At 48.2% G+C, this 12,144-nt stretch overlaps 1 protein-coding gene across 1 annotated transcript in view; it reads right to left on the bottom strand.

Annotated features, from left to right (window-relative positions):
• LOC129833235 (glutamate receptor ionotropic, NMDA 2B-like) overlaps window positions 1–12,144 on the bottom strand; it is a 102,866-nt gene that overhangs the window by 11,934 nt on the left and 78,788 nt on the right. The window contains exons 8-16 of the mRNA XM_055897657.1: window positions 12,051–12,144; window positions 11,605–11,613; window positions 10,810–10,981; window positions 8,628–8,781; window positions 8,211–8,336; window positions 6,974–7,203; window positions 6,571–6,731; window positions 4,738–4,925; window positions 2,368–2,606 (exon numbers count right to left, since the gene is read on the bottom strand). The exon at window positions 12,051–12,144 is cut by the window's right edge and continues 115 nt beyond it. Of these exons, the coding sequence (XP_055753632.1) occupies window positions 2,368–2,606; window positions 4,738–4,925; window positions 6,571–6,731; window positions 6,974–7,203; window positions 8,211–8,336; window positions 8,628–8,781; window positions 10,810–10,981; window positions 11,605–11,613; window positions 12,051–12,144 (1,373 nt within the window). The remainder of the gene's footprint in view (window positions 1–2,367; window positions 2,607–4,737; window positions 4,926–6,570; window positions 6,732–6,973; window positions 7,204–8,210; window positions 8,337–8,627; window positions 8,782–10,809; window positions 10,982–11,604; window positions 11,614–12,050) is intronic.

Below are 12,144 nucleotides of genomic sequence, written 5' to 3'. Positions count from 1 at the left end.
AACCCTCAACCCTTGGCAATGTTAGATGACATCATGTGTGCTCTGTTTGAGCTGTTAGCAGAGATGAATCAACAAAACAACAGAATGCCTTAGCATCATCAATGGTGCTTCATACTCAACTGAGATACTCCACATGCCCACATAAAGTAAACATTCACAGACTGTCTCTGGGGTTATTTGGGCAGTGACGTGTGAATGGTAATAGCTCTGGCCTGAATGTTAGAAATGTAAAGTCATGGAGGCACCTACAATCTATAACTGATTACAGAGTGTACATGTGGTTTCAAATTCAACGATTCACTAGCTGCCCTGTCCTTGAGTAGCCTATATGTGAATTTATGCAAATAATACTACCATGTGATCATTTGAAGATGCAGCAATTAGGTTTAATATATTTACAGTACTTATCTAAACTCTTAGCTAAAGTCATTAGATGGTTTCTTAAATCAATGTAATGAATTAGTTAGTGAATTAGTTCCAGTGTTGCAGGTGTAAGAGGAATACCTTTGCTAACGAAGCCCTGCTTACTGTTTGTCACCAGCGCAGAGGGGGGAAACTGTAACCAACAAGGGCTTGGACACTAGACTCCGATCAGCTCTGACAGATTTCTCATTCTTACAGTGCTGAGCTTAAATGTTAATTGCGGTAATAATAATAACGTTTATTGGATTATGCTGTGAAATGAAGAAACAGAATCAATCCAGTGGCACAGGGAAAATATCAAACTAAATGAGAATGAACCAATGGGAAGCCTTACCCCAGGATTGTGAAAAGATAATAAACCATCATTTCCCTCATTGTTCTCACATCGGTAACAATGATTCGTTTTTTTATTGCGCCCCAAATTATGGCGTGCCGTGTAAGGGCACGGGGACGAAGACCAAACAAACACGTACATAAAACACAGGGTTGAAACCCAAACAAAAGAGCGAGGAGTACCTGTAATATATACACACGCGCACAATGATTATCACATGGGACGAGACTTGTAATCATCTGCGCAATGCACAAGGGCACGAAATCCCAAAACACACAGCACAGGAACTCACACGCACCAACGGACATTGGAACAATAATGGACAGCCCAATGGAAACCAAAGGGTACATACATACAAATACTAATCAGTGGGAATAGAGGACAGGTGTGAGTGATGAAAGTTCCGGAGGGATCCTTGACAATTGTTGTTTAATTATCCCTTGAAAATCTGGTATGTGGAGATGAATTCTAATAAATTAACATATTGTAGGTTGTTTCCTCTGAATATTTTGGAGGTGGTATCTAGAACCTAAAAGGGATCTTCGGCTGTCCCCATAGGAGAACCCTTTGAAGAACCCTTTTTTGTTCCAGGTAGAACCTGTTTGAGTTCCATAGACCCCAAAAGAGTTCTACCTGGAGCCAAAAAGGGTTCTGACTGGAACTAAAACGGGTTCTCCTATAGGGACAGCTGGAGAGGCCTTCTGGAGAAAAAAAATTCTAAGATTGAACCGTATTCAAGGGTCACATCCAGATATTTACCGTCACAACAACTAGGAAATAATATCATGAATACATGCCATAATGGAACCTCACACAAATGCAAACAGTAATTTTCCTCATTCTTGTCCTCATACAAATGCTAATTGTATAATCATCAACGCTTACTGACCAATCTGTCTTTGGAATGAGAAGCCAACTGTCATGGATACACACCCAAACACACACTCAAATTGACACTATAACACTAGACACAAAATAATCAACTGTTATTCCTCTGCCCTGATTTTCAAGTGAAACAAGCAATGGATTGTGTGGCACTGTCGTAAATGAGCCACGTGGTTAACACCAAGCGTTTCACCTTGGTGAGTTACACTGGAGCCATGTCAAAACAGTTGGACTGCAAATCAAATACATCGGGGTGACTTTGCTCCCAGGAGAACCAGTAATCTACACTAATTTCTTTGGCCGAGTGAACAATTGATTTTGGCTCAATATTTTGTAAATATTTACCCCGGATGTGAAACGGGCATTAGCATCAAAACAAAAGAAGAAAGCTGTCTGTGGTCAAACTAAACTCAGAGTTTGGCATTGGTTGGCCACTGTGGACATAAACTACATACTGATTTCTGTTATCAGGGCCTATAAGCCTTCTACTTGACCAGGTTCCCTGATGGACTACCTTTTCCAAGAATAAAGCACTCTCATTTACTGGGTATTAGAGACAGTAAAGTTGATGATGTGAGGTTGATGATGAAGGTCATAACTCTAAAAAGATGCCAAAGGGCGCTGATGCAGATCACAGAACCACAGGAAGAAAACCTATGTGAAGAACAGCCATGTATGAGTGTGTGCAGACAGTTACTATGGGTGTCTGAGGTGGCCTGGCTCACCCTGCTGATGGAGAAGACGAAGCCTGGCTTGCCCGTGCAGTAGCCCATGAAGCAGAAGCGCAGTTGCCAGTAGAAGGCATGCTCAGCGATGAAGGTGATGAGCGACAGAGCCATGGCCGCCCCCAGCATGTAGAAGACGCCGGCCATGTTGTCCACGTCCAGCTGGCTGCTCATCACCTCGTTCTTCTCATGGTGGCAGATCCCCGTCAGCCACATGGCCTCCAGCTCCTCCATGTCACCTGGAGAGAGGGACAGGATGGAGGGAGGAGTCAAGGAAGAGTGGGGACGGGAAGAGGAGGGAGAGTGGGAACAGGCGGATGGAGGGAGGAGTGGGGACAGGGTATGGAGAAGGAGGGAGGAGTGGAGGGAGAGAAAGGAGGGAGTAGGAGAAGGGTGTGGAGAAGGGAGGACATGATGTCGCAAGAGGATAAAAATTGGAACGGGAGATAGATGCAAAGTGAGCAGAGAAAAGGTATAGGGATGAGGAGTAGTGAAAGACAATTGAAAATATAGGTCTGAAAATTATACTTAAAAATGTAGAGGACAAACACTAATGCATGCAGGCCTTTGGTGGCAATTTAATGAATACAGTTTTACAATACATCCTAGTTTTCATATTCATGACAGCACACTTCAGATTCAGCAAATAGACCCATGTGTGCGCATGAGTATATGGAAATATCAGTGTGCGTGCATGATGTGTGTGTCTACGTGTCCAGCCATGTCCCAGAGTCTCTGTCTGTCTCTTTGTGGGTCACCTTGCGTAACATCAGCAGCAGTTAGTTCTGGCGGACCGTCCGTGGCAGGACTGGCGTTACTTAACTAAGCATACATTCAGATGGCTGTGCACGTCAGCAGAGCTCTCGCATGGGACCACTGGCCCCTGAGCATCAACACACACGCATGCACGCATGCACGCACACAGAGAGATGATCGAACTCAGGGCCCACTGCGCCTACATGGCTCCTGGACGACAAGGGCGACTGGTGTGAGAGATGGGGCTCAGTGGCGTCTGTGAGACCAGAGCTCCCTGGGGCCCTAGTCATCCTCCTATGCTCTAAGTGACTGTCTGCGAGCCTCATCATCAAACCAGCCAGGCCCCCGTCTGCACCCGTCAAAGGCCCCTGGTCTCTCAGCACGTGAGGATCCCTTTCTCCATCTAGGTCACACTGAGAGGAGTGCATGTTGGGACGTGTCAATGTGACATTGAGGGCCACTTGCTAAGTTTTGGCTGGTTGTACACAGGGGACAGCACAAGATGATGACCCATATTCACACATTCACACACAATAAATTCTACAAGAAACTGTATACTATACACTTACACAATAACGTATTGTCATCGATCCCTAAATACAGAAAACACACTCCTTATCCAAAGCTTACAAACAGGTCTTAAAACACACCTGTACATTCAGTAGACAGACACAGAGACCTACACACACAGTCTTCGTAGGGCTGACCCACATTCACACACACCCCCTGTCCACAGAGAAACAGAGACCTACACACACAGTCTTCGTAGGGCTGACCCACATTCACACACACCCCCTGTCCACAGAGAAACAGAGACCTACACACACAGTCTTCGTAGGGCTGACCCACATTCACACACACCCCTTGTCCATAGAGAAACAGAGACCTACACACACAGTCTTCGTAGGGCTGACCCACATTCACACACACCCCCTGTCCACAGAGAAACAGAGACCTACACACACAGTCTTCGTAGGGCTGACCCACATTCACACACAACCCTTGTCCATAGAGAAACAGAGACCTACACACACACAGTCTTCGTAGGGCTGACCCACATTCACACACACCCCTTGTCCACAGAGTGTAGAATACACCAGCAGCTTTACTGGCACCTCTAACTAGGACACTATAGTGGGGCCTGGAGGGGCCTTGGTCCAGGATCCTCAAGACAGGCTGGAACTCACCCAGATAAAGTGTCTCCAGCACAGACAAGCTGCAGAGAGAAAAACTACTTCTATATGGCTTCGAATGCAGCTTTGACTGGTGCTCAATCAAGCTGGGACACAGCCTTACTATACACAATATAACATACATAGACAATACCTGTAGGATTGTGTGTTCTATATTTTAGCCAGTTGGCAAGTATTCCAAAAGTACACAGTCATCTACAATTCCATGTGGAAACATTACGACAGCACACTCTCAAATCATTTCCCAATCTTTTTGTTTTATTGCATTTCTTTTCAGATGAAGGCAAGTAATCTGACTGGAAAAACTTGGCTGTTTATCCATCAAAGAACACCTTTAAAACCCTCAGTAAAATGGCACGACTCCCTAGCTGAAATACATGAAGTCAAACTGTATGTAATTCTAACTGAGTGCCGATCTCACCGTCTCCAAAGAGCTGAAGGATGGCCAGGTCGACGTGTCTCTTCCAGCCAGACTCCTTCTGGATGGCGATGCCGTAGCCCGTGGAGGCAAACACCTTCCCACTGCCGATGGTCACCAGCTTACAGCCCTCGTCCCTCCCGGCCATGTAGTTCAGCACTGCTGCGTCGTAGATGAAGGCGTCCAGTTTACTAATGAGAGAATTTACAGTAATCACTTCTGGCCTAGCTTTACACTGTAACTACTCATCCCAATTAACCTGCTAAGTAGCCCTAATGTTGTGATAAGGATAATAGACTTCTGCCTGCTTTGCCAAGGGCTACAGTTGTCTCATACTGTATAATGGTAGACACTGTTGTGCTGGGAAATGAATAAAACCAGAGCTTTTAATGAAAAACAAGGAGAATAATTCAACTAAGATATAAAAAAATATATAAAAGAAAATAGAATATATGTTCCCCTATTCCCCCAGTCCAAGGCCACATTCCCCCAGTCTAAGGCCCCATTCCCTCATTCCCCCAATCTAAGGCCCCATTCCCCTTATTCCCCCAGTCTAAGGCCCCATTCCCCCATCCCCCCAGTCTAAGGCCCTATTCTAAGGCCCCATTCCCCAATTCCACTAGTCTAAGGTCCCATTCCATTCAGGGGCCCTGTTCCCCCTCCTCACCCAGTCTAAGGCCCTGTTCTCCCTCCTCACCCAGTCTAAGGCCCTGTTCTCCCTCATCACCCAGTCTAAGGCTCTGTTCCCCCTCCTCTCCCAGTCTAAGACCCCCTTCCCCTTATTCCCCCAGTCTATGGCCCCATTCCCCCATCCCCCCAGTCTAAGGCCCTATTCTAAGGCCCCATTCCCCAATTCCACTAGTCTAAGGTCCCATTCCATGCAGGGGCCCTGTTCCCCCTCCTCACCCAGTCTAAGGCCCTGTTCTCCCTCCTCACCCAGTCTAAGGCCCTGTTCTCCCTCCTCACCCAGTCTAAGGCTCTGTTCCCCCTCCTCACCCAGTCTAAGGCTCTGTTCCCCCTTCTCACCCAGTCTAAGGCCCTGTTCTCCCTCCTCACCCAGTCTAAGGCCCTGTTCCCCCTCCTCACCCAGTCTAAGGCTATGTTCCCCGTGCTCACCCAGTCTAAGGTCCTGTTCCCCCTTCTTACCCAGACTAAGGCTCTGTTCCCCATCCTCACCCAGTCTTAGGCTCTGTTCCCCCTCCTCACCCAGTCTAAGGCTCTGTTCCCCATCCTCACCCAGTCTAAGGGTCTATTCCCCTTCCTCACCCTGTCTAAGGCCCTGTTCCCCCTCCTCACCCTGTCTAAGGCTCTGTTCCCCCTCCTCACCCAGTCTAAGGCCCTGTTCTCCCTCCTCACCCAGTCTAAGGCCCTGTTCTCCCTCCTCACCCAGTCTAAGGCCCTGTTCTCCCTCCTCACCCAGTCTAAGGCCCTGTTCCCCCTGCTCACCCAGTCTAAGGCCCTGTTCCCCCTCCTCACCCAGTCTAAGGCCCTGTTCCCCCTTCTTACCCTGTCTAAGGCTCTGTTCCCCCTCCTCACCCAGTCTAAGGCTCTGTTCCCCCTCCTCACCCTGTCTAAGGCCCTGTTCCCCCTCCTCACCCAGTCTAAGGCCCTGTTCTCCCTCCTCACCCAGTCTAAGGCCCTGTTCTCCCTCCTCACCCAGTCTAAGGCCCTGTTCTCCCTCCTCACCCAGTCTAAGGCCCTGTTCCCCCTGCTCACCCAGTCTAAGGCCCTGTTCTCCCTCCTCACCCAGTCTAAGGCCCTGTTCCCCCTGCTCACCCAGTCTAAGGCCCTGTTCTCCCTCCTCACCCAGTCTAAGGCCCTGTTCCCTCTGCTCACCCAGTCTTCAGACCATAGAGGGCCTCGTCCACATTCTTCTGGTGGAACTTGATCATGTAGCCATGCATCTCCTTGTAGTTGTTCTTGATGTTCCTTTCCGTGCTGCCGTTAGGGACCGTTCCAAACCGGAATGGAGGGGAGAAGTCATTGGGTCTCTGGAACTGAGGGGAGGAGATAGGGAGAGAGAGAGACAGAGACGGAGCAAGAGAGATGTGATAAGAGGTAATAGAAATAATGATGGCGTGAGGAAAGTGGTGGCAGGCAGAGGACAGAGCGAGAGATAGAAATCAAGAGAATCAAGGAAAGATGGCCAGTGAGATGGAATGGAGGTGAGATAAGGAGAGGAGAGAGATAGTAAGAAAGACGGAGTAAAGGACTAATGAAGTTTAATGACAGGCCTTACCTTCTTGTCGCTGAGTCCAGACACCTGGTCCACATACTCCTCCTGGATCATGAAGGCTGCCAGGTTGGCAGTGTAGGAGGCCAGGAAGATGACAGCGAAGAAGGCCCATACCGAAACCATGATCTTACTGGTCCAACCCTTGGGGTTCTGCACTGGGACAGAGTTGTTGAAGACCAGACCCCACAGCAGCCAGATGGCCTTGCCGATGGTGAAGGAGGGCCCTCCAGGCTCTGATGGAGAGACAGGTAGTGATCACAATGAGCAATGGTCTCAGGGAGGCGTCTCAGGGTTGTAGTTATGTTGTGGTTAGCTGTAGGATCATGAAGCACAATGTGGCTAGGGAAGCTGGAGGAGCACGATTGATTGGACCACGGTGCTGTGTCATTCTGATAAACACCTGGGTAAGTGTGTTGTAGTGCAGATGAGGCTTTAGTCCACTACTAAGCCTATTGTTGTTTAATATATGTGTGCTGTGGTTCTGTCACTGCCACACAAGATTGAATCCATCATGATAATATTTTTTGGCACATCAGTTGTATTTATTGTTCTGTAAGTAGCCACCATGAGCATCACTAGTTGGAATCCAACATTTGATCCAATTCGCACAAACACTGAATTCCCAAGACTACTGTATGACATGCTAACAATAGCACTCCTACAACGCTTTAGGAAAGAGGGTCTTATTCTCCAGAACATGAAGGATGAGAGAGATTAAAAAGGATATGGTCTCTAAATATAGTCCCGTCATGAATAGGATGGAGAGACATTCATTATTTATTTTAAGCTGGGAGATGTAATGAAAACGGGCCCACATCCCTGTCAGGCATGACATGTGATTCCTGAGAATATGGAAATGCATGCAAAACACAGGGCCCACATTAAAATACATGAAGATCCAGGGGAGGCGTGCTGAAATCAATGAGAAGAGACTTCACTTGCACTGGGCTCTGAAAGGTGAAGGAGGACAGGAGGAGGGGGAGGGGCTGTGGAGGAGGGTGGTCAGGGTTTGCTGGCTGCCATGTGGGAGTTGGGGAAGGTCACCGTGCAAAGCAGTGTGTGTGTGTGTGTGTGTGTGCGTGCGTGCGTGCGTGTGAGAGAGAGAGAGAGAGAGAAAGGGAGAGAGAGTGAGTGAGCGAGTGACAGAATGAGAAAAGAAAAATGTGTATGTGTGTGTGTATGCGCGTGTGTGCAATTGTGAGAGAGATGTTCGTGCCGGTGTGGAGCCAGACCCTCTCACCTCTACCGTCGGCCAGACAGCGGTTGTAGCCCACAGGGCTGAGGTACTCAAACACAAACACAGCAATCGCCGACACCAGCAGCAGCATCACGAACATCATCACCCACACATCAGCACTGAAGGGCTCTGAGAGAGAGGCAGAGAGAGAAAGGCCAACGGAGGGAGGGCGAGAGAGAGAAAAATATGCAAATGGAGAGTACACAGAGAAACAAAAAGTGAGTGAGATAGAGGCGAGGGAGAGGAAGTCAGAGAGAGAGAGTGGGAGTAAGAAAGAAAAGATTGGAGGGGAATGAGACAGACAGAAAGAGAGAGAGTTAAGCACATTATAATTCAGTCTCAGTACACACTGGACGGAAAATTTGGGTGATACTGTAAAGTTGGCAGCGTTGGCAGAGTCTGTTTGTGGGTCACACTCACCGAGGAAGGCAGAGGGCGAGACGGTGCCGTTGCTACGGGATACCATGACGCTGATGCCTGTCTCGATGAAGGGAACCGAGAAGTCAATGACCTCTGACCTTTCCTTGTTGATGGTGAGGGAGCCCACAGCCATGTGGGCCTTCTTCGTCTCCACCTGAGAGAGAGAGAGGTGGAGAGACAGGGAGTGAGAGAGAAAGGTCAATGAGAGACAGTTTCTACACATCAAGAACAGTCAAAGTGGAGACTTGTGATCCACAGTGCGGGAGGGGAAGGAGAGAGAAACAGAACGAGGGAGGGAGAGAGAGAACGAGGGAGGGAGCGAGAAAGACAGAACGAGGGAGAGAGAGAGACAGAACGAGGGAAGGAGGGAGAAAGACAGAAGGAGGGAGAGAGAGAGGCAGAATGAGGGAAGGAGGGAGAGAGACAGAATGAGGGAAGGAGGGAGAAAGACAGAACGAGGGAGGGAGAGAACGAGGGAGGGAGAGAGACAGAACGAGGGAAGGAGAGAGAGAGACAGAACGAGGGAAGGAGGGAGAAAGACAGAATGAGGGAGGGAGAGAACGAGGGAGGGAGACAGACAGAACGAGGGAAGGAGGGAGAGAGACAGAACGAGGGAAGGAGGGAGAGAGAGAGAATGAGGGGGGAGGGAGACAGAACGATGGAAGGAGGGAGAGAGACAGAATGAGGGAAGGAGGGAGAGAGAGAGAATGAGGGGGGAGGGAGACAGAACGAGGGAGGGAGAATTGGGTTACCACAGTGGGTCATGGGAGCTTGAAATAGCCACCCCCATTGCCTCCTCCTTTCTCTCCTCCCTGCTTTCCATCCCTCCCTTCGTGCCCCTCCATCTCTCCAGGTATATTTAGCCCTAAATACCTGGACCCTACAGCGCCGGGGTAAAGTGGGACAGAACTGAGTGAGTTAATAAGGTGTGAATATGAATTACAGAGGGAGGGAAAGAGAGGGGGAGTGAGACTTTTTCCTTTACCTGTGGTCTGTAGGTTTGCGTGCCAAGGATTTGTTTGTGTTAGTGTGTGTGTCCCCAGGGGGAGCAAGTCTGTCCAGCAGTGTACCCACTTCCTCTCTCTTTCCGTACTCTCCCTCCCACGGCTTGTACTCTCTCCGTTATGAAAGTGACCTGTGTGGGTGGTACTGAGAACGAGCGAGCGAGCGAGAACTCTTGCGCGTGTGTTCTGTGTTCACGTCTGTCGATGTTTGAAGCCAAACTCACGTAATCAAGAGTATTGCCTCAAATATTTTGGATTACGAGGATTAGTGGCTGCCTTCCCTCCATCAATGCCGACACCAGTGAACAAAATGCAGTCAGCACAAAATGGAGCGGAGGGACCAACTTTAACCCTGCAGTGACTTCTCTCTTTTATGCACAGCTCTGGTACATTGTGTAAGTCAAGAGGCATCTATGTGATCCACACGGTCGTCGTGTGCAGATCTGGGGTCATTAAGAGTGTGAGATACGCTTTGAATAAGAGAGTCTGCTAAATGGCTCAAATGTATACTGTTAATGTGGATTATACTGTAGTAGGACAGTGGATATGTAGTCCTGTCTATGACAGGGGAAGGTTATTCCAACCAGAACATCCTATGCTACAGTAAACTTCCACTACGTATTTTTACCCACAGCCTTTGGGCTGTTACCAAGGTGAGGGGCATCATTAGAACTTTCCGGAAGTTAGAACAAAGTTGTAAACTAAAAACTCTGCTACTCTCTGCCTCAGTGCAGCTGCTGCTACTGCTGTATATCAGAACTGACAACAACCTTACCTTGGGACCAATGTCGATTACGCAACATCTTTATAACACAAACTGGACTTTCATGGTAGACTGCTCTTTACCCTTGAGTGAGGTACTTAACCTGACTGACATTAGCTAATGCCCAAATGAACAAACTGGTGACATGGAAGTGGAAGAGGAACGTCTGTCTATAAGTCACTCAGAATGAGTTTCCCTTCCAGGTAGCTCCAAGTTAATAACAGAGGGCATGATTCCTATTGGGATAGCCACTGACACAGACACAGACACTGGCAGACAAACAGAGACAGACAAACATAAGATACAGTTGACAGATTGATACCTGCAGACTGCTAAACAGACAGACTGACACAGGTAGCTAACCCCCATGACACCATCATACACAGACAGACTAGCTGCCGCTCCGGAGGCCCACCTCTCCCACCATGCCGTTCCAGGTGCCGTTGATCTTCTTGCCGTGTTTTCCGTTGGTCACCAGGTAGAGGTCGTAGGTGAACTTGACGTGCTTGGCGATCTTCTTCAGGATGTCGATGCAGAAACCCTTACAGCAGCGCTTGATATAGATCCCAGAGTCCACGGTTTTATTTCTAAGAGAGAGAGAGAGAGAGAGAGAGAGAGAGAGAGAGAGAGAGAGAGAGAGAGAGAGAGAGAGAGAGAGAGAGAGAGAGACAGAGAGAGAGAGAGAGAGAGAGAGAGAGAGAGAGAGAGAGAGAGAGAGAGAGAGAGAGAAGAAAGAAAGAGAGAGAGAGAGAGAGAGAGAGAGAGAGAGAGAGAGAGAGAGAGAGAGAGAGAGAGAGAGAGAGAGAGAGAGAGAGAGAGAGAGAGAGAGAGAGAGAGAGAGAGAGAGAGAGAGGGAAATAGCGAAGGAGGAGGATAGCGGCACAGAAAGGAGAAAAGCATGCAGAGAATTAGGGTAGCATTAAATGGAGGAAAGGAAGAGAGAAAACAAGGGAACAGAAGAGGGGGAGATATAGTAGGGGAAAGTGCAACAGGAATAGACAGACAGCAAACGTAAAAAAAGATGTAAAAGGTGAGAGGGAGAACAATAGGCCTTATTAACACCGGGCATTCATACATCTCGAGGCGGCAGGCAAAGATATTTTTTCCATGCTGAACAACGAATGTTGAGACAGAGATTAGACGGAGGGGAACATTATCAGCATGCTTGAAGCGTTCGGCTTTCTAGAGACTTTAACAGAGCTCTTCCTACCCCGCTAGCCTGGATTTGGATACCATCATGGCCATGTTGCCACGGCAGAGTGAGACAGGGTGGAGAGAGGAACATATTGAGACACAGGACAGGACGTACCCAGACAGTTAGAGGCTTAATACAACTCAGTACAGATGTAGAGATACTGGAGGCAGATGGCAGATACTCATAATGTACTGTAAGAATGGAGTTTGAGAGTCTAAAGGCTTTTATGGTGGATACTGTGGAACACTATAAGGGGCATAACTAGAATTATTATACAGCTTCAAATTATAGATTTGGACACTGCTTTGACATCAATACTTTACATTATAGTTGAATACATTGTTGTGGAATTGTGAGAATATCTGTGATATTATACACATTACAGTTGCATCAAGGATATACATTGTGTAACAGACATTGTACGTGGCATTAGACAGTGTTGTGGAGAGTTTTCCCCTCACATTGTTTGGAGCTGTCTCCTGCAGGGCACAGTGTTCCTCATACACGTGCCACTGAGGGGGTCAACGTCCTCCACGATGACGAACGGAGCCTCCT

This window comes from Salvelinus fontinalis, chromosome 34, assembly GCF_029448725.1.
Source record: "Salvelinus fontinalis isolate EN_2023a chromosome 34, ASM2944872v1, whole genome shotgun sequence".
Lineage (NCBI taxonomy): Eukaryota > Metazoa > Chordata > Actinopteri > Salmoniformes > Salmonidae > Salvelinus > Salvelinus fontinalis.
Note: the sequence above shows the minus strand (reverse complement) of the source record. Positions and strands in the feature narration are given on the sequence as shown.